This window comes from Manis pentadactyla, chromosome 9 (assembly GCF_030020395.1).
Source record: "Manis pentadactyla isolate mManPen7 chromosome 9, mManPen7.hap1, whole genome shotgun sequence".
Taxonomy (NCBI): Eukaryota; Metazoa; Chordata; class Mammalia; order Pholidota; family Manidae; genus Manis; species Manis pentadactyla.
In genome coordinates, this window is record NC_080027.1 from 26,734,711 (window position 1) to 26,753,262 (window position 18,552).

Sequence of the window (18,552 nt, forward strand, 5' to 3'; positions counted from 1 at the left end):
GATTAAGCTTCATGTGGGCTATGGGACAGTTGAGAATTTCTGAGAATCCAAACACAGGGACCATATAAAACCGCTTGCCAGTTCTTTTCCATGGGCCTCTACTGGATGCCCAATGGAAAGACTGGAGGCAGAAAAGAAGACATGTCGGGCATGCATAGGTCTGAAGGTAAAGGAGATGTGTCTGGGATGCCCATTTGTGCTCTGGGATACATGAACACAGTGCTGATTGGCTGCTGGCAAGGGCTAGGCAGAAAACCTGCTCAGATCACAGATCTCTCTTTGGTATGAAAAAAAGACATTAGCTGCTGGGAAATGAGAGAAAACATTTGCACCTCAACCTCAGCCCCCATCCTGTTGCCAGGTAAAGATTAGCTGCTTCTGGGAGAAGGCTAAGCATTCTGCCATCCAGCTCCGTGCTGTGCTGACACTAGGCAAAACCCCATAATATGAACTTTGAAGTCTGTTTTTTTGTCTCCCTGAGATTAAAAGTGCTTTGCTGCCTCTTTTCTTGAGGGAAAATCATTTTTTTAAAACAACTTTTTTCCTTTGATAAACATACATACCTTTCTCCTGGGAGGTTGCTTTGTAAAAAGACCACAGCTACAGAAAACGTCTTTCATGATTATTGTCATTTTGGTTTCTTGAATTTAGTACATGTCTTTCCTGAGTTTCCAACAGATTCTCATTGTTATTTCTAGATCATTGTGACATTTTGTACTTGACAACAGTGATTTGGGCTTTCTTGACTCCAGGATAGAAATAACATTTGTATCATACATCCTTGATTTTCTCTTTTGTCTGCTTTGCCAATCTTACATGCAGAAACTTTGTTTTGCCATTTCCAGAAGTCATATCAATCTAAATTACTTTATCAAAACAAAGTCATATGATAAAAAGGCATTTTATGTGTAATTTGATAAATGAGATTCTCAATATAGCATTTCTTCTGAATATTTTACATATCAGTTATCATTTTTGGTTAGTTTTTCCTTTGGGGAAACTGTGGGATAATTTCCCCTAGAGAATGATCTTTTCAAATTGAAGCCATATATCTTTTTCCATAGTTTACTTTTTAAAGCATTTCAGTGTGCCTTACTTCTTCTTTTTTCTCTACCATTTCCTTAGCAAATTTCCCTTAAATTATACATTCAGTCACGTATCTGTTATTGCTAAAGAAAAAAAAGCCATTCCAAACACTCATTTTCTTAATTCTTCTCCCTCTCAAATAATTTGCTGCCCTATTTTGTCAAGGTTTTTAAGAACTTAGTCTAATTTGATTTTTCAATTCCTATTCTGTTTCGTCCTACTATAGTTTGACTTCCATCCTACCACTTACCATGAGCTGAATTACATCTCCTCCCATCCCCCAAACCATATTTGAAGACCTCACTCCCAAGACCTCAGGAGGTGACTGTGTTTGGAGATAGGATCTTTAAAGAGGTAATTAAAATAAGTTCATGAGGGTGGGCCCTAATTCTGCATGACTGGTGTCCTTATAAGAAGGATAAATTAGGACACTCATGTACAGAGGTGAAGATGTTGGGAGAAGACAGCCTTCTGTAAGCCAAGGAGAGAGAAACTAACTTTGCCAATACCTTGATCTTAAGAGTTCTAGCCTCCAGAATTGTGAGAAAATAAATTTCTGTTGCACCATGGTTGTGTGGTACTGTGTTATAGCAGGCCGGGTAAACTAATACAACCTCTACAGGTGCTGTTTCTGATGTGATTACTGGTGACTTCCTAACTGGCATCGAAACAGAACTGAAAGAAACGTTCAAGTGAGACCTGTAAGTTAAAATCCTATTTTAGTGGATTAATATCTCCGAAACTTTGGGTAAAAGTTTTTCTGAGCCTCAGTCTTCAAATTTCTATGAAGGGGGTAATAAATACTTATTTTGAGGATAAAAAATATGGTATATATGGAAACGCCCCTCATAGTTTTATGCAGAGAGTAATGAAACTCATACTTCTTACCTGTTGCCCAACCAGCTTATACCTTTAACTCAGCAGACCACTGTTGTATTGAATGAAAACTTAAAGGTGATTCTCATATATTTTCTCAAACATTTCACAAACTCTTCCCTTCCCATTCTCATCCTCTCAGTCAGCCCCTACCTCACTTAGAGCTGATGATTTCTCCTCATATTTCAAGGAGAAAATGGCAGTAATTGGATCAGAATGCCCTAATATTTTAGACCCCGAACATACAAGCATGCACACCTCTGGTGAACACCCTGTCCATTGTCTCCCTCCAGGCATAAAGCAAGACCCACCCCAGTCATTGCAAACACCCTCCTCTCCCCCTCAAATCTTAACGAACTTTGCTGTGGCAGGTTTTCTCTTTCACTCCCATGGCTCTTCCTTTGTCCTTTTTATTTCTAATAGCATAAAACATTCTTTAATACACTATATTTCTTTAAAAATATGTATTAAGTTCCAATCTCTCCTTTAATCCCAAATCTCCTTTCGTGCTTCCCATTTCTCTGCCCCTTTTCTTGTTCAAACCTTTCAAAAGAGTTGTCCAGAGCCCCCTTGGCCTGGTTCCTGCTGTTTCCATTCCACTGAACCTGCTGCTGTCAGGACGCCACAAGCCCCATGTCTCCAGACCCAGTGGGTGCTCTCCCCTTCTCAGTGTGTTCATCTCTTAACTGCACTTGATATGTGTCCATTTCCTCACTTTTTGCCTTCATGACCCTTTGTGACTTAATATCCTGTTTCCCTCCTTGTTCATTGGCCAAAGAGTCTCAGTCTTGCTGACTCATCTGTATTCACTTACTCTCTTCATGGGGTTTGCCAGGCTGTTTGTAGTTTTCTCTGTTTATACTCAGTCCCTGGATGATTTCATCCATTCCCATGATGTGAAATAATGCCTATAGGATAAATACTACCAAATACATGTCTCCAACCCTGTTCTTTCTTTTGCACTCCACACTCCAGATGCAACAGACTACTTGGCGCCCTCTCTGTATCTAATCACCATATCCAAAAAGGGCCCTAATATATCCAAAAGAGAACTCCTGATTCCATTTTCTTTACTGTGTTACTTACCTAGTCTTTTCTATGTCAATAAATAGCCCCCATTGTCCTCCTAGTGTTCCTAATCCTAAGAATCATCCTTGATCCACCTTTTTTTTTCTATTGAGCATGAGCTATATTTATGTTATCACTAGTCCATTGACATGTCCGATTGGTCTTACCTTTGAAAATGGTTTTGCATGAACTCAGTCCTATTCCCAACAGCTCCATTGTCACCCATCTGTTTGATATTGCTTTCATTTCTCACTTGGACCAATGCAATAGAATAATTAATAAAAACCTACTAAAGATTTTGCCCCAATAATCCATTTACTACAACAATCAGGCTAACTTTTTAAAATGTCAGTCTTAAAATTATTTCAGTACCTAGATAAAAATCACTTGAAATCTTACTATTGTACTTAGGCCTCTAGTGACCTCTGCTAACCTCTTCAGCCTCATCTTGCACTGGGTTCTTTATTTATCATCTTGAACTTTGCCAGTCTCCGTGAGACAAGCCATCTTCTTTGCTGCTATGGGCCCTTTGAATGTGTTCTTTTTACTTCCTGAAATACTTTCCCAGAAGAACCTGCTATGGTCAACTCCTCGTGAACCCAGTGTCAGGCTACAGCTCACTTCCTCAGAGAAGCCATCTATAACTAGTCTATCAAAATTGGAAATTTTCTTAAGTAATTCTTCATATAATGCTTATTTTATATCTCATATAGTGCTTAACTGAATTGCATGCTTTCTTTTTTTATTTCCTGGATTCCCTGTGTTTTCCCGCACTAGAATGTAAACATCTTAACGGAAGGGGTTCATAATTGTGTGCTCAGAACTTTCATGTGATTTATAAAAATATCATATTCATTATCAAAGCTACAACTTCAGATAGATACTAATATTAGCAGAATTTTATGGCTGAGAAAAGGAAGGCTTAGGGATCAATAAGCAGCTTGCCAGAGGTCGCGTTGCTAGAGGTAGCAGCCTTGGGATTCAAAATGAGGCATGTCTGATGCTAAAATCTGTGATCTTAATCACATGATTTATTGTTTCCTAGTCTCCTGATTTCTGACCTTTTGATTTATTTTATAGCCCTGCTCAGCCTTTGGGCCTGATATTTTGTGCTATTTCAGCAGTTCTGACCTTTGGCTCACTAAGTAATTATGGTGAAGACCTTCCTATAGTCACGCTACTTTGGCTTCCTGGTTAAATATCCCCTGTCATGTTAAACATTCCATTCTGTCTCTGGGACCTCCTATCTTGTACTATTAGACCTTGAAACACTCTTCCCTCTGCTTCTAAGTAAAGAGTGTCCTTGAGCAGGTCATCCTCTCTGGGCCCTGATTCCCTTATTTATAAACTGAGGGGTTTGGATCTTAACATTTTCTTTTAGATTTAAAAGTTCAGCAAAAATAATGACGACTCATGTTTTTTTATCCTCTTCCATTTGGGATTTTTAAGTTATCAGTATTTTAAGAAATTTAATTTCCCTAGTAGTAAAACACATTAATTCCGCAAAGCGCTGGGAGATTTCCCACATTGTAGGAGGATCATTCTTCAGGTTATTAGTTATAGTACATGGCTTCTTCATCAGCTAACTGAGTGTGATTGATTTCCCTTAGATTAGTATTTTACTCCACAACAAAACATTGCTGATAACCTAGCAGATGACTGCCTGCCTTAGAATGATCAATTATACAACTCTTTAACCTAACAAGTATTTAATGAACGTCTCTTATGTGCCAGGGTCTGTGTTAGGTGATGGAGTCTGTGCTAGATGCTAGAGATGATCAGTACCTAGACCCTGTCTTCAAAGAGCTCAAGATGTAGTGGGAGAGACCTACATATCTACGAATAAATCTAACCAAAGCCGACTGGTATAAGAGCTCAACCCAGCAGCAACAAAATCAGCTTTGGGAATATGGATAAGTACAACTATAATGGTATAACTGTTACTTGTTCTAGGGAATTAAATCTGCTTTAAAAACAAACAGGGGGCATTTTTAAAGTTGGTCACAACCCAAAAATATGAGAAAAAAACAAGTAACAAGACAGTTCCTCCTCTGCCATCCCTTCTGATTTCTAGAGCAGACCTCAAGACATTTTTCTGGTTTATGAACTTCCCTCCTTCCACAACCCTGGGATTTCTGTCTTTCTAAGCAAGCTTCAGTCTTGCCGTCACCAGCAGGCAAACCATCTGCTGTTCATTCCTGAAGCTCCAGGGACCTGCCTTCTGCCTGGGCTATTTCTGGGCTCCCAGGTTGGCAAGGTACTTGGTTTGTGTGTACGTGGGTTGGGGCAGCCTTCTTAGCTGGAAGGTTCCCCTTAGTGGGGAGCAGAGTGGAGGTGAAGCCTACAGCAAATACAGCCAAGAGGTCACCCCCAAAGATGTAATTAATCCATAGCTGAGGAGCGAGGCAGGTTTGCCATCCCTGGAATGTGTTGCTTTGAGTTTGTACCTAGCGGGGATTCTCACGCACTGGAACCAGTGAGGTACTGTCAATGCTAGAGAGCACTTGGAGAACAGTAAAGAATGAAAGCATTGCTTATGCTTTATAAAAGTCCACTGTGCTTTACTGTCTCTACAAGAGCCAGTCTTTGAATAATGTAGTTTATAAAGTGTACACTAACATTTCTATGAGGTAATTCCTATTACCACCATTTTCCTAAGTGAGGAGACAGAGGCAGGGAGAGGTTCAGTTACCTTCCCGAGGTCACACAAATATCACAAAGCAGATACCAGGACGTGCCCACAGGCCTTTGGACTCCAGGATTCCCGGCTCTTCCTCTCAAGGGCTTCTCTTCCACACTGAGAGTCTAGGAACTAGACCGTGGGCTCCCAGAGGGGAGGTGGCCATCACACCTTCCCAGCCCTGCTAGGACTGATAAGGACCCCACCCACATCAGCGGAGGGTTTACAGTCAGTTAAAACTGCTCCCTTCTTACGCCTCAGGGCCCTCTAAACACAAGCCTCCCCTCTCCAAATTTTTACTGTTTTTGTTTCCCTTAACATCCCCTGCTTCAGGCTACCCCTCTCCCCTCTCTCCCTCCCTCCAGTTTGAGCTTGCTCTGTTAGTGACCGACTTGTCCTGCCTCCTGCAGTAACTGTCCTGCTTGACTAGTGCTCACAGTAACCACTGGCAGTTCCTCTCTCCTGCTGGGGGAAGAGTATACTCTCTCTGTATATGCAGCTGACCCTTGAACAACATAGGGTTGAACTGTGCAGGTGTGCTACATGTGGGTTTTTGCCAGTAAATATATTGGAAAATTTTTTGGAGATTTGTGATAATTTACAAAAAACATTTCCTTTTCTTTAGCTTACTTTATTGTAAGAATACAGTTTATAATACATGTAACATACAAAATATGTGTTAATTGACTTTGTGTTATTGGTAAGTTTCCAGTCAACAGTAGGCTCTTAGTAATTGAGTTTTGGGGGAGTCAAAAGTTATGCACAGATTTTTGACTGTGTAGGGGTCAGTGCCCCTAAATGCATGTTCAAGGGTAAGTGGTATAACCATTTCTTTTGTTCAGTCTCAATCTAAATCCTTTATGAAGCAGTGTGTAGTGGAGGTTAAGAACATGGGTTCACATCCTGATAGGTTACTTACCCTCTCTGTGTTTGAGTCTGCTCATCCCTAAGATGGTGATGATAATAACATTTAACTGGTACGATGGTCATAAGAGTTAAACCAGTCAGTCCATGTGAAGCATGTAGCAGTTAGTGTATGGTAACACTCAAACATTAGCTGTGTTTTTTTAGTATTTTAGTAGTGTTTAACTATTGTCTGTTCCCCAAGGTTTCTTTTAATTTCACACTTCCATGCCTTTCTTGTGTTCTCTATAAACTGACTGTTTTCCTACCAAACGCCACAAGTCAGAATCCTACTCATTCTTCATTGAGCCACCAGTCACAAGAGCATTCCACACAATAAAATCTCACAACTACTCGGTGACTATCTGCTCTGTGCCAGGCATGGTGTCAAGTGCTGCAGACCCAGGGGATGAGGAGGACAACTCTCTGGTCCTTATGTCCTTGGTGCTCTTTTCTTCACTGCCACATGCTCTGTCCTATTAAAACACTTTTACCGCAGATGTTTCATTTTGTTTTATGTTACTTAGTTATTTACCTGTCTGGACTGGAAGGCAGTAGGTGGGGTAGGAGGGAGGGAAAGAGTATTTAGTACTTGCTGCCTTCCCATGGCCCAATATAGTACACAACACATAGAGGGCACTAACGCTTGTTGGATTAATAGATGAATGCATGCCTGCGGAGGTGTGCTTACTTTTGTTGACATGAGCCCTTCTTGAGTGATTAGGTGTCAAGGGAAAGGAAATATTTCCAAAGCCCCCCTTCTGTTGCTCTGACTCTATCCACAGTGCACCACCCAGCACAAATCATCTTTCTTCCTGGAGGAAGCCATAAGCATTAAAGCTCCTGATTCCATTACGAAAACATCAGCTTGTTGTAGTGTTAGGTTGATTTAAAGTTTCAAATTCCTGTTTTTAGCATGTTCTAAATACTATCGTTTTCAATAAAAAGAATAAACAACACTCCAGCCTATTTTTTCTTTTAGGGCGGTCACTCATTCCTTGCTGCAAAGTTTTTACAAACCTGAGAACTGTGCTCTGTCAGATCTCAGTCTGAATGGCACAGAAAAATAATTTTAACTATGAATTGAACTTACCAATTTGTTAGTTACCTATTAATCTTAACTAAAAGCATGATAAAACTGTCACTAAGAAACCCACTACAGCTCTGTAATCGTACTAATGCATTCTACTGTCATTTCTGGAAAAAAAAAAAATTATCCAGAGTATTGGAAAGTCCAGAAAGGACCTTGGGGCTTTAGATCAATGCATTCTTTTCACAGACAATAATGAGGAGCAAAAAGGTAAAGACTGTAAAGCCATAAACAAAAGTTTGAATGAAAAGAACCACAGAAAAACAATTAACTTGTCTGTAGTGAAAAATATACCATTAAAACCTAAAAGACAATAACAATTGCAGACAATATTAGTAATGTTTCTGACAAAAAGGGCTAATTTAAAAAAATGTGAAGAGCCTACATAATTCAGTAATTAAAAAGGCAAATCTAATATGAAATAGCAAAGAATGTAAACTGACATTTGAGAAAAATATCTATAATGTGCACATGAAGTAGAGAAATTGAAGTGGATTTTTCTACTTTTCAGAGTGGCAAAGATTAATAAGGTTGATGACACCTAGTGCAGGTGAAGGTAGAGGTTGGCAGACACTTTTCTTTCTTTGTGGGATAGTTGGCACAGTCATTTTTGGAAAGCAATTGGGAATTATCTACCAATTTTAAATACAGTTAGCCTCTCACCTTTCAATTCCAATGTTTAGAATTTGTTCTTTTGCTATACATGTGTGTGTGTATGTGTGTGTGTGTGTGTGTGTGTGTGTGTGTTCAGCAAAAAGAGAGAGAGAGAAACAAACAAAATGTCTGTTAACAAGTGGTTACTAAATTATGGTGATTCCATTCAATGGAATTCTTTTTTTTTTACACATTTATTGATTCATTTACCTGCATTTACTTACATTGCATGTTAATAACATCTTAATATTATAATGAAATTAGTGCTGGTTTTGTGGACCCCCTAAACTCTGTCTAAAACATCAATCAGTTTGTTCCAGAATATGAAGAAGCTAATTAATGAAGGACAAAATTTGGAAAGTGAATTTTATTTGACTTGCTTTAAAATACCTACTTCTGAAGAAACTTCTAAAATTTGTTAAAAATCTTAGCAATCTGAAATTTGATGGCTTTATTTCCTTAGTTAACTGCTTATTACCTTTGCCTATAATATGAAGGATTAGTTTTTACTTGCCAAATAGCAGAGATTCTGACTCTAACCAGAATAATTTCCTGAACTGTATGTTGATTTTATTATGTTCTTGACTCTTTAAAAAAGAAACAAAGAACAAAGGTTTCTTGTTTTTCATTTATAAAGAAAACTACAATCATATTACCTTCTTTTTTATTTTAAAATATTTTATTGACATATTGATTAAATATACAACCAATATATATATATATATAACTTGTTTCTCAGTCACTCATAGTCTTATCTTAATCAAGTATCCAAAGATAAATTCTTTGGTTTTTGCCTTACTCAAATTAGATCCTAAATATAGACAAAATTAAATAAATCTTTTAGAATATCTTTTACACCTAAAATGATCTTTCTGATTTCTTAGAGGGCTCCTGGAAAATCACAAACATTTGTTCTTTTATCTTATGGAAAGAGAGATGGTAGAAATAGTCAGTTTTATTTATTAGTTACTATTGATGAGTTATGTGGAAAGAGTACTCAAGAAGAGATACTCAGTCCTCCGTAGGTTACATTTGCGAAGTAAATGTCATTAATATCAGTACTTTAGAAATTGTATGCTTTATGGGAAGTTCCTAGAGATTCATCAGTGCCCTCACTGTCTGTGATCTGTTTCCATTTATTCAAGTCCTAAAGGTGCTTTGCTTGATATTAGGCAACAACAGTGTAATGTTATCAGTCATAATTTATGTTATTTAAAATGTTCACTAGGCTACAGTCTTATTTCTCTTTTTTGTTTGATTTTTTAAAGAGAAGTTTTAGGTTCACAACCAAATTGAGAGGAAGGTAGAGAGATTTGACCATATATGCCCTGCCCCACACATTCACAGCCCCCTCCCTTGTCAAAATTCCCCACCAGAGGGGTGCGTTTGGTATAGTTGATGAACCTCCATTAACACATCATTATCAGTCAAAGTGCATAGACATTAGATTTTACTTCTGGTGGTGTGCATTCTGTAAGTTTGGAAAACGTATAATGATATATATCCATTTTGATAATATTATAAAGAATATTTTCATTACCCTAAATATTCTCTATGCTCTGCCTTTATCTCCCCTTCCCAACACACCCTCACCCCTGGCAACCACTGATAATTTAGTCTCCATTGTTTTGGCTTTTTCAGAATCACACAATATGATAGCTTTTCAGGTTAGTTTCTTTTACTTCTTAGTACTATATATTTGAGTTTCCTCCAAGTTTTTTCATGGTTTGATAGCTCATTTCTTTTTTCTTTTATTAAGGTATCATTGATATACACTCTTCTGAAGGTTTCACATGAAAAACACTGTGGTTGCTACATTTACCCATGTTATCAAGTACCCCCCCCATACCCAATTGAAGTCACTGTCCATCAGTGTAGTAAGATGCTTACAGAGTCACTACTTGTCTTCTAGCTCATTTCTTTTTATTGATGAATAAGATTCCACTGTCTAGATAGAGCACAGTTTCTTTACCCATTCACCAATAAAGGACATCTTGGTTGCTTCTAAGTTTTAGCAGTTATACATAAAGCTTCTATTAATACCTACATGAAGGTTTTGTACAGACATAAGTTTTCAATTCTTCCAGATAAAAACCAAGGACTGTGTTTGCTGGAATGTATGGAAGGAGTTTGCTTAGTTTTATAAGAAACCAAAGTGGTTGTACCATTTTGCATTCCCACAGGCAGTGAGTGAGAGTTCCTATTGCTCCACATCCTTACCAGCATTTCATGTTAGTGTGTATTCTGTTGTTTTAATTTGCATTTCTTTGATGACATAAGATGTGGAGTACCTTTTCATATGCTTATTTGCCATTGTATATCTTTGTGAGGTGTCTGATAAGGACTTTGACCCATTTTTTAATCAAGTTCATTTTCTTTTTGTGTTTTAAGAGTTCTTCGTATATTTTGGATAACAGTCCTTTATCAGGTATGTGTTTTGAAACTATTTTCTCTGTGTCTTGTCTTCTCATTCTCTTGACATACAATGAAATTCTATAAAGCTTTTAAAGGGAAATATATAGATACATATGTGGAAATAAATTTAAGATAAATAGGAAAAAGGTACAGAATCATGTACAAATACAGCTATTTAGTGTATACAAAACATATATTGTGCTTTTTTCCCTGGAAACACAAAAATGGAATGGTGGAGTGTAACTTTTCTTATTTTGTTAATTTATTCCTTTCTCTATGTTTCTGAATTTTCTAAACTTTTTGTACATGGTAGAATAGATTTTAGGTAATTTTCTCCATTATATTGCCTTTTTTTTAATTTAAGAGAAAAATAAAGCAAAAGCTAAAATATTTTAACAGTTTTTAAAGGAAGCCTTTCTTTAAAAGAAACCCAAGAACAATTGAGTCCATCTAATCTGATCCTGTCTTTCTTGCTACTTGCTATGGGAACCCATTCCTCCAGCAGAGCTAAATAATGTAGTTTCTTCAACATGATTTCCTCTGCCTTGTGATATGCCTGTTTCATTCCCTACATATGACATACACTTCCTTCGTGTCATATCTCCTCATCTTCAAGAATTTCTCCTCATCTTCAAGAATCAATTCAATGTAGCCTTTTCTAGAAAGTGTTTACTTTTTAGGGCAGACTTAAACTCTTCCTCTCTGGATTCATATACTTCTTAAACTTTTTTTACAGGCTGTACATGATTGCTGCTTATTATATTTTTCTGTCTTTTTTGAAGGACTGTATAAGTCGAATGTTCAGGTCTTTTTATTCATTTCATTAAATTTAAAAAAGTATAGTATCTGGCATGGTGTCTCAAAAACATAGTGTCTAGTATGGTGTCTGAAATATAGTACAAACTTAAAATGTTTGAAGAATGAATTAATTTTTAATGAAAATGATTTATCTTCAATCTAAGAGTGGTCAGAAGGACACTGATATTTCAGCTCCCCAAGGAATTGTCTGTAGTGGTTAAAAACATAGCTCTATATAAGACTGCAATGTTTAATTGTCAGCTTTGTCCTTTACTAGCTATATAATCTTGAGTCAACTATTGAATTTGTCCATCTCTCTTTTTCAATCTGTAAAGTAGGGATAATACTAGAACATACATTATAGACTTGTGGATTAAATTAAATAAAACTTGTAAATTTGTATCTCAAAATTAATGAAACTTAGAATAGTGCCTAGAGCACAGTGAAAACTAAATATATAGTATCTCTTAAAATCAGACCCATTCTCTGATCTTGATAGAATTGGAACTAGCTTATGTCTTTATTTGCCCAACATTGGAATATTTTGATGGCAGACACGCTGGCTGCTGAGATCTTGTCATTGTCTCGCATATGAACCTTGAGGTTTATTTCCTTGTGTTGGATGTCAAGCTTCCATTTTCCTTTTCAGGTCATACTTCCAGTTTGTGATTGATTTCAGTGAGATAGGAGTCATGCTCCTGATTCTTGAATATCTATCTTTGTCTTGTAGGCCTGCTGTTCTTGAGGGCTCAGCTTATATATCATCTGTTTTATGTGGCTTTCCAAGAATATCTCCCATGATTGTTCATGAATCATGATATGTTATAGTTGTTTACTTGTTTATATTTCCCACTAAACTATGCTTTTTCAGATCAATGATTCTGTTTCATTAATCTGTTTCCTTAGCACCTAGAACAAGATCTAATTGTCTATAAACATGCTAAAATCTTAAAATATGTTCATAGCATGTTTGAATGACTATTACATTTTGCTTTTTAAGACTTGAAAAAAATCCTTCAGCTAAGATGCCTCTCTTGTAGTTCCTTTTGTAAGTATGGTAAATGTAACTTGCTGAGCTTCTTTTCAATTATTTATTTAGTTGATAGACATTAAGTTTACATTTTTACTAATTGTATGCTAGACAAAACACTATGAAAAAAATAAATATAATACAAGACCTATGCCATGCCATTGAGTAGTTCACAGATTAACAGGAGACACAAAGCAAAATAACAAACAAGAGCAATATAAATGGTGTGTCCAAAATAAAGGGCAGAGAGAGAACATGGTGTGAGTTGTAGATGGGAGCATGTTGTATTGGCCATTATTTAACAACTAGACCTCAGAATAAAAGCCTCAATTTGTATCATTTGCCAATTTCATGGTGTAAATTCTCCTACCATGGCTGATTTCAAGCTACAGTTTAAGGTCACTGAAGCAAGGTTGGGAAAAGATGTAGGGATTAGGTCTTGTTAGCCAATGCAGGCTGGCTCCAACACATCCTAGGTGGAAGAGATTGTTATAGACAGGCATGTTCTGGGCAGACTTCATGGAGGAGGTAAAAATTGAAACCAGTCTTAAAGACTGTGTAGAAATTAGGTAAATCAAGGAATATATGTTCCAGATTTGGAGAATGGTATAAACAATGCATAGAGGCAGGAATGAAGGTGGACTATTGAGGCAAATATATCAACACACAGTAGGTGCTCCATAAATATATTTGTGAATAATTGAAAGACAGTGAACCAGCCATCTGACTGAAGAAATTAGTCTCTGTAAGAAGAGACTGGGGAGGAAAGCTCAGGTGCGCAGTATTTGGTGGCGGTCCACAGGTCTCTATCCTTCTTTATAACGATGCTTCTTCCTTCCTCTCTACCCCCAGAATCTTTATAAGCTTGGCTCTGTGGGCTGAATGAGAAACTGTGGTGCCATCTGTTCATTACCCTTGAATTATTTTAAGTAATCATATAATTATCTAATAGTAAGATAGGATTAACAGAGAATTCTAAGAGGGCAGAAAATCTTAATTTTCAAAGATACCAGAGTGGCTTCTAATAGCCATGTATCTGCATAATGGCTTTCTTTCTCTTGAAAAAAAAAAAAACATGCCCCCAGACATGGAATTCAATTACAGCATTTTCTATAAATATACATAGAGGTGATCTAGTGAAAGATCAACTTTTCCTCTCATCTGAAATATAAGTGTGGAATTCTGTGTTTGGGCAGGGATCAGGAAACTTCCTGTAAAGGGCTACAAACTAGACATTTTCCACTTTGTGGGCCATAGGTCTGTGGATAAAGTGAAGGTGCCTTTGGCCAGGATTCTCACTTGGCCCTGGTCAACTAGCTCACTACACACATGTGGGCAATACGTTGTTATTGACTCTATATAAAGAGCTCTGCCCAGTGCTCTCTGGGTGACATGGTGGCGTGGCTGCAAGGCTGCAAGGCTTCAGGAAAGCAGAGCAGAGGCTGGAGTGGTGGCAGCACCGAGGACAGAGACTGAGATGGCTATGCAGAGAGGCCCAGAGATGGTGACTGGCTTGCTGCCTGCAGACTCGCTCTGAGTGGATGGAATTCTAGTGATTGACCTGCCACCGTGGAAATAAAGTTGGGTACAAACGCATTCACCCCAAGACCATTCTACTGTCAATTCTTGGGTCACATTGAATCCATAGTGAACTTGTCTGGGGCTGAAACCCATTGGCAAGACATGGTCTCAGTCCCAGCGAGTCAGCTCGGCCATTATAGCATGAAAGCAGCCATAGACAATGTATAAATGATCGATCTGTAGCTGTGTTCCAATAAAATCTTATTTACAAATAAGGCAGGAGATAGGTTTGGCCTATAAGACATAGTTTGTTGATTCCTTGCCTAGGGCATCCAGGTGTCTAGGAAATCTGTAATTCTTTAAAGTTCATGGGACAAAACTAAAGATCAAAAAATGCCAAAAAATCCACAAGGGTTATACGATGAAAAAATGACTCAGTAGAAAGAGTTCAATCTATCTATTTTGATAAAATGTTTTGCCAACCCCCTTCCTCTTTCTTTTATATATGGGTATAGATGATCATGATGTTATATTGTTATAATTTTGGTGCTTATACACTTTCTTAAAAACTAATTTCTGAATAAAACTTGACTTGGGATGTTACTTAATTCCTATAATACAGAGTTGCCATGACGGCAATAAGAATCTGCTTAATAACCTTCCAGACGAATGGTCATTTTCTTATTTGAGATTATGTCCATGTTCCTGGTCACAAGAGTGTGTTGGAGATTATGACAAGTTAAACATCTAAATTTCAGTTTCAACTTCCTTAGCTTCCAAACATGAAAAATAGAAGCTGTTATATTTACCAAAGAGAATGACAGTATTATCTTAATGGCAGGTATAAATCTGGGCCCTTTATTCATTGGCTGTTGTGAGAAAATTACCTCAGATGGGACCAAAAAAGAAGAGCCCTACAACTGTCATCATGACTTAAAGCTTTATATCCTCCCCACGTGAAGAATTCCAGAAATAGACAACTGACTTTCCTTCATGTACTTTCTTTTCTGTTACCATCGTCTAAGATTAAGTCCAAAATCTATATAGCTAAGATGTTGCATATATAATGGAAGTGGGTTAGTAAGGAGGAAATTTTCCAGGAAAATGGAATCACATTAAACCCACTAGTTGGGCCACATGTGCACCCTGTCTGGAGAATTAATCATAAGATGTTCTGGCCAGTAGTTGAGATCAAACATTGTATCTGCTTATATGTGAGGGTCTGAGGCTGGAAAAGAAGAAATTAAAATAATATTGCTAGAGAGAAAAGAAATATGTTGATGAGAGATGTAGCAGATTAATGTCTTGTCCAGATGGCTTTAGATGCCAGCTGTGTGTGCCCAGCGACCTGATTCTACATGCTTTTTCTCCTAACCACATGCCCCTGAAACCTTCAAAAGACTGCCCTTGGGCACTAGAGCTGCATAGCCTTTCTGGAATTAGCTAGTCCCTGGGAGCTTCACAACTCCTACTGTATGGCAACCTATAGCCAATGGCTATTTAACACAGAGGTGCAAAAACTCAGTTCCTTTAAGGCAAGACAAACTAAGATGTCTTTCACACTCTTCCAAGATCTGGCTGGGTGTGGGATTTCAACTGAAATTGTACTTCTTTCTTCTTATCCTGCTTTGCCCATTCTCTTACTGGTTTCTCTTTAACAAAACACTTTGATAAAACATTTGCATTCAAATCCTGAGTCTAGGGTCTATCTCTGGGAGAACCCAATCGAAGACGATAGACCACCATAATTCATTAGCTTTAATATAATAGCTAAAGTCACACTATATTTAACACCATTGAGCACATAATTTATGAAGAAGTATCAACTAACCTGTCAACAAATACATGGTGAAGAAGAAAAATGGGATCGTTGGCAGATCCCTGTACCTGAGACATCGTTCCATTCATATAGATGTGCAGGGCATTGTGCATACTGCTTTGAGAGGCATCTGCTATTCCAGTAAGTGGACTAGCAAATCCTGTTGGTCAAAAAAAAGAATGGAAAAAATTTAGCTTGTCTTAATGGTTGAATGTCTAAGTAATTATTTCATTTGGTTTACAGGCTACAATTAAAAGTCTAACTCAAAGAAACAAAATCAATAATAAAATTCATTTTGTATTTCAGTTCTTTACATTCTGGATACCCAGTGAGTATTTAATAGATCTTTAGAAATTGAATGGTGTTAACCTGGGTCCAAGGGGCTGGTTAACCAGGTTGAACAGGCTGAGCCAGTTTGTGCTCCCTCCTGGTGCTTTCTCCTATATTCTTCCTTTAGGTAGTGAGTAGTAGTAAGACCTGTTATAATAATCAGCATAGTCAGTCTCATTTTAATCTGTAACAGTGCTTAGAACAGATCTTTCCAGCCTGTTATGTATCTCTTGCTTTCCAGTTCTGGTGGTTACTTTTAATTTTGGTTTCTGGTTCCAGAGAAAGCATAAAACTTGTAACCTTCCACATTACGATTCATCTTCAACAGTCTGGGGGACATTGGGTCATGATGAGTTTGATTTTGCAAGACAATCATTTCAAAGTTAATCAGAACTCCATTAAATGGTTCCATTCATTATATCAGGGATACTGATAATGGGGATAATAATTATAAAAGTTGTTATTTTCTGAATGTTAATTTGCTATATGCTTTCTGTGATTTCTGTCCTCCAATCTACAGCAACTCTGTCAATTAGAAATTATTATCCCCAATGGAAAGAAGAGCAAACTAAGGCTCAGAGAAGTTCTGAATTTCCTTAGGCTACACAGGAGGTGGTAGAGTTGGGATTTTAACCTATATCAATTAAACTGCAAGAGCTGAGCTCTTGATATTTTGTCTTCTCTCTCACACACTCCCTGGGAAGAGAGAGAGTAAGTTAACACTTCAGAGTCCCATTTAAGCAAAACATAAAACATAAGTAGAAGTCAGATTCAGAAAGCAGACAAAAAAGTCAGAGTAACAAAGTTAAAATGTAAGCAGAAAGCAAATTGGGGAAATATAGCAAGGGGTGTATTATTAAACTTCGAATTTGGAAATCAAACAAGTAGAAACTGTGTAAGATTACAGTTTTGAAAAGGTACGATAACATAGTGGAGGTCTGGCTATGGAGGGAGGTTTATGCAGTGAGGAGTATTTTCTTGTCAACTTCTTCATTTTTAAAGCTGTAGCTCTTGACATTTGCATTTGATGTCTTGTCTCCCACCATTGTGGCTCACAGTATTTCTGCACTCTCAAGTCTGTGATTTTTTTTCCCTCCTTCTGAGCTTCCTGCACTCATTCTTGGAGAACATACCAACAAGCCCTGCTCCCTCTGGAAGCCTAGCCTAATTGCACACACTTCTGTCCCCTCTGAGCTCTCTGTCTATGAAAACGTTTATGATTATATGTGCATGGCACTTAACTATATGCAGCAATTTTTCTAAGAGCTTGACATGATTAATTTACTAGAATCTTCAGAATGAACCTTCAAATTAGGTACCTTCATCATCTCCATCATGTAAACTTGGAAAAGGGGGCCTAAGGAGGTCAAGTAATTTGTCTAAGATTAAAAAGCAAATTGAGGAGTTAAGGTTAGGACACAAACCTGTTTTATTTTAGAGCTTAAGCTCTCAAATGCACTGGTTTACTGCCTTTCCTCTGTAGCAATAAATCACATACCATGGAGGACAAGCTTCTGTAGAGCAATTGTCTTCAAGCTTTTATCCTTGACTGGCATCAAAGGAAGGTTTTAAAGCCAAGTTTATGTTGGCTCTTACATAAAGAGGTTTCCTTTTTTCACTTGATCTCATTTTTATTTTATTTTCCCTTGGAATTATACCTAATTGTTATATAAAATATTCTTGATTTTTAAAAAACTCTTTTAGTAGTCTGTCATAAATAGATTTGAAATTGTTTTAATCATAATTATTAACAGTTTCACCAGATATGACTTCAGGGATATTGCAAAAAGTATACTTTTAAAACAGAAGATTTATTATCATTTAAAAAATGTATCCACCTTATTCACCATCATCCATATCAAACTACTGCAGACTGAAATTTTATGGAGTTTCCTTTTTTCACTTGATCTCATTTTTATTTTATTTTCTCTTAGAATTATACCTAATTGTTATATAAAATATTCTTGATTTTTAAAAAACTCTTTTAGTAGTCTGTCATACTTTCCTACAACAAAAATAGGTACAAAAATTAAAATTACTTAAAAAAAATTTTATGTGGCCAATAATCTTGTCTTTTGAATTAGGTTATTAAACATTTCAGTAATAAACAATGTTTTAAAATCACATACATATACAAAATATTTTACAAAATAATTATTGAATATAAAAAAGCAAAATTATATTGAAAATTCATTTCTTAATACTACTGATGTAATAATCTTACTAATATTGATGAAAGTTTTGTTAATTAAAAATAAATTCATATACCCATGCATGAATAT

General features: G+C 37.0%; 1 protein-coding gene across 1 annotated transcript in view; it reads right to left on the bottom strand.

The window, feature by feature from the left end:
* TYR (tyrosinase) overlaps nt 1–18,552 on the bottom strand; it is a 78,264-nt gene that overhangs the window by 25,420 nt on the left and 34,292 nt on the right. The window contains exon 3 of the mRNA XM_036923325.2: nt 15,953–16,100. Coding sequence (XP_036779220.2) covers nt 15,953–16,100 — 148 coding nt within the window. The remainder of the gene's footprint in view (nt 1–15,952; nt 16,101–18,552) is intronic.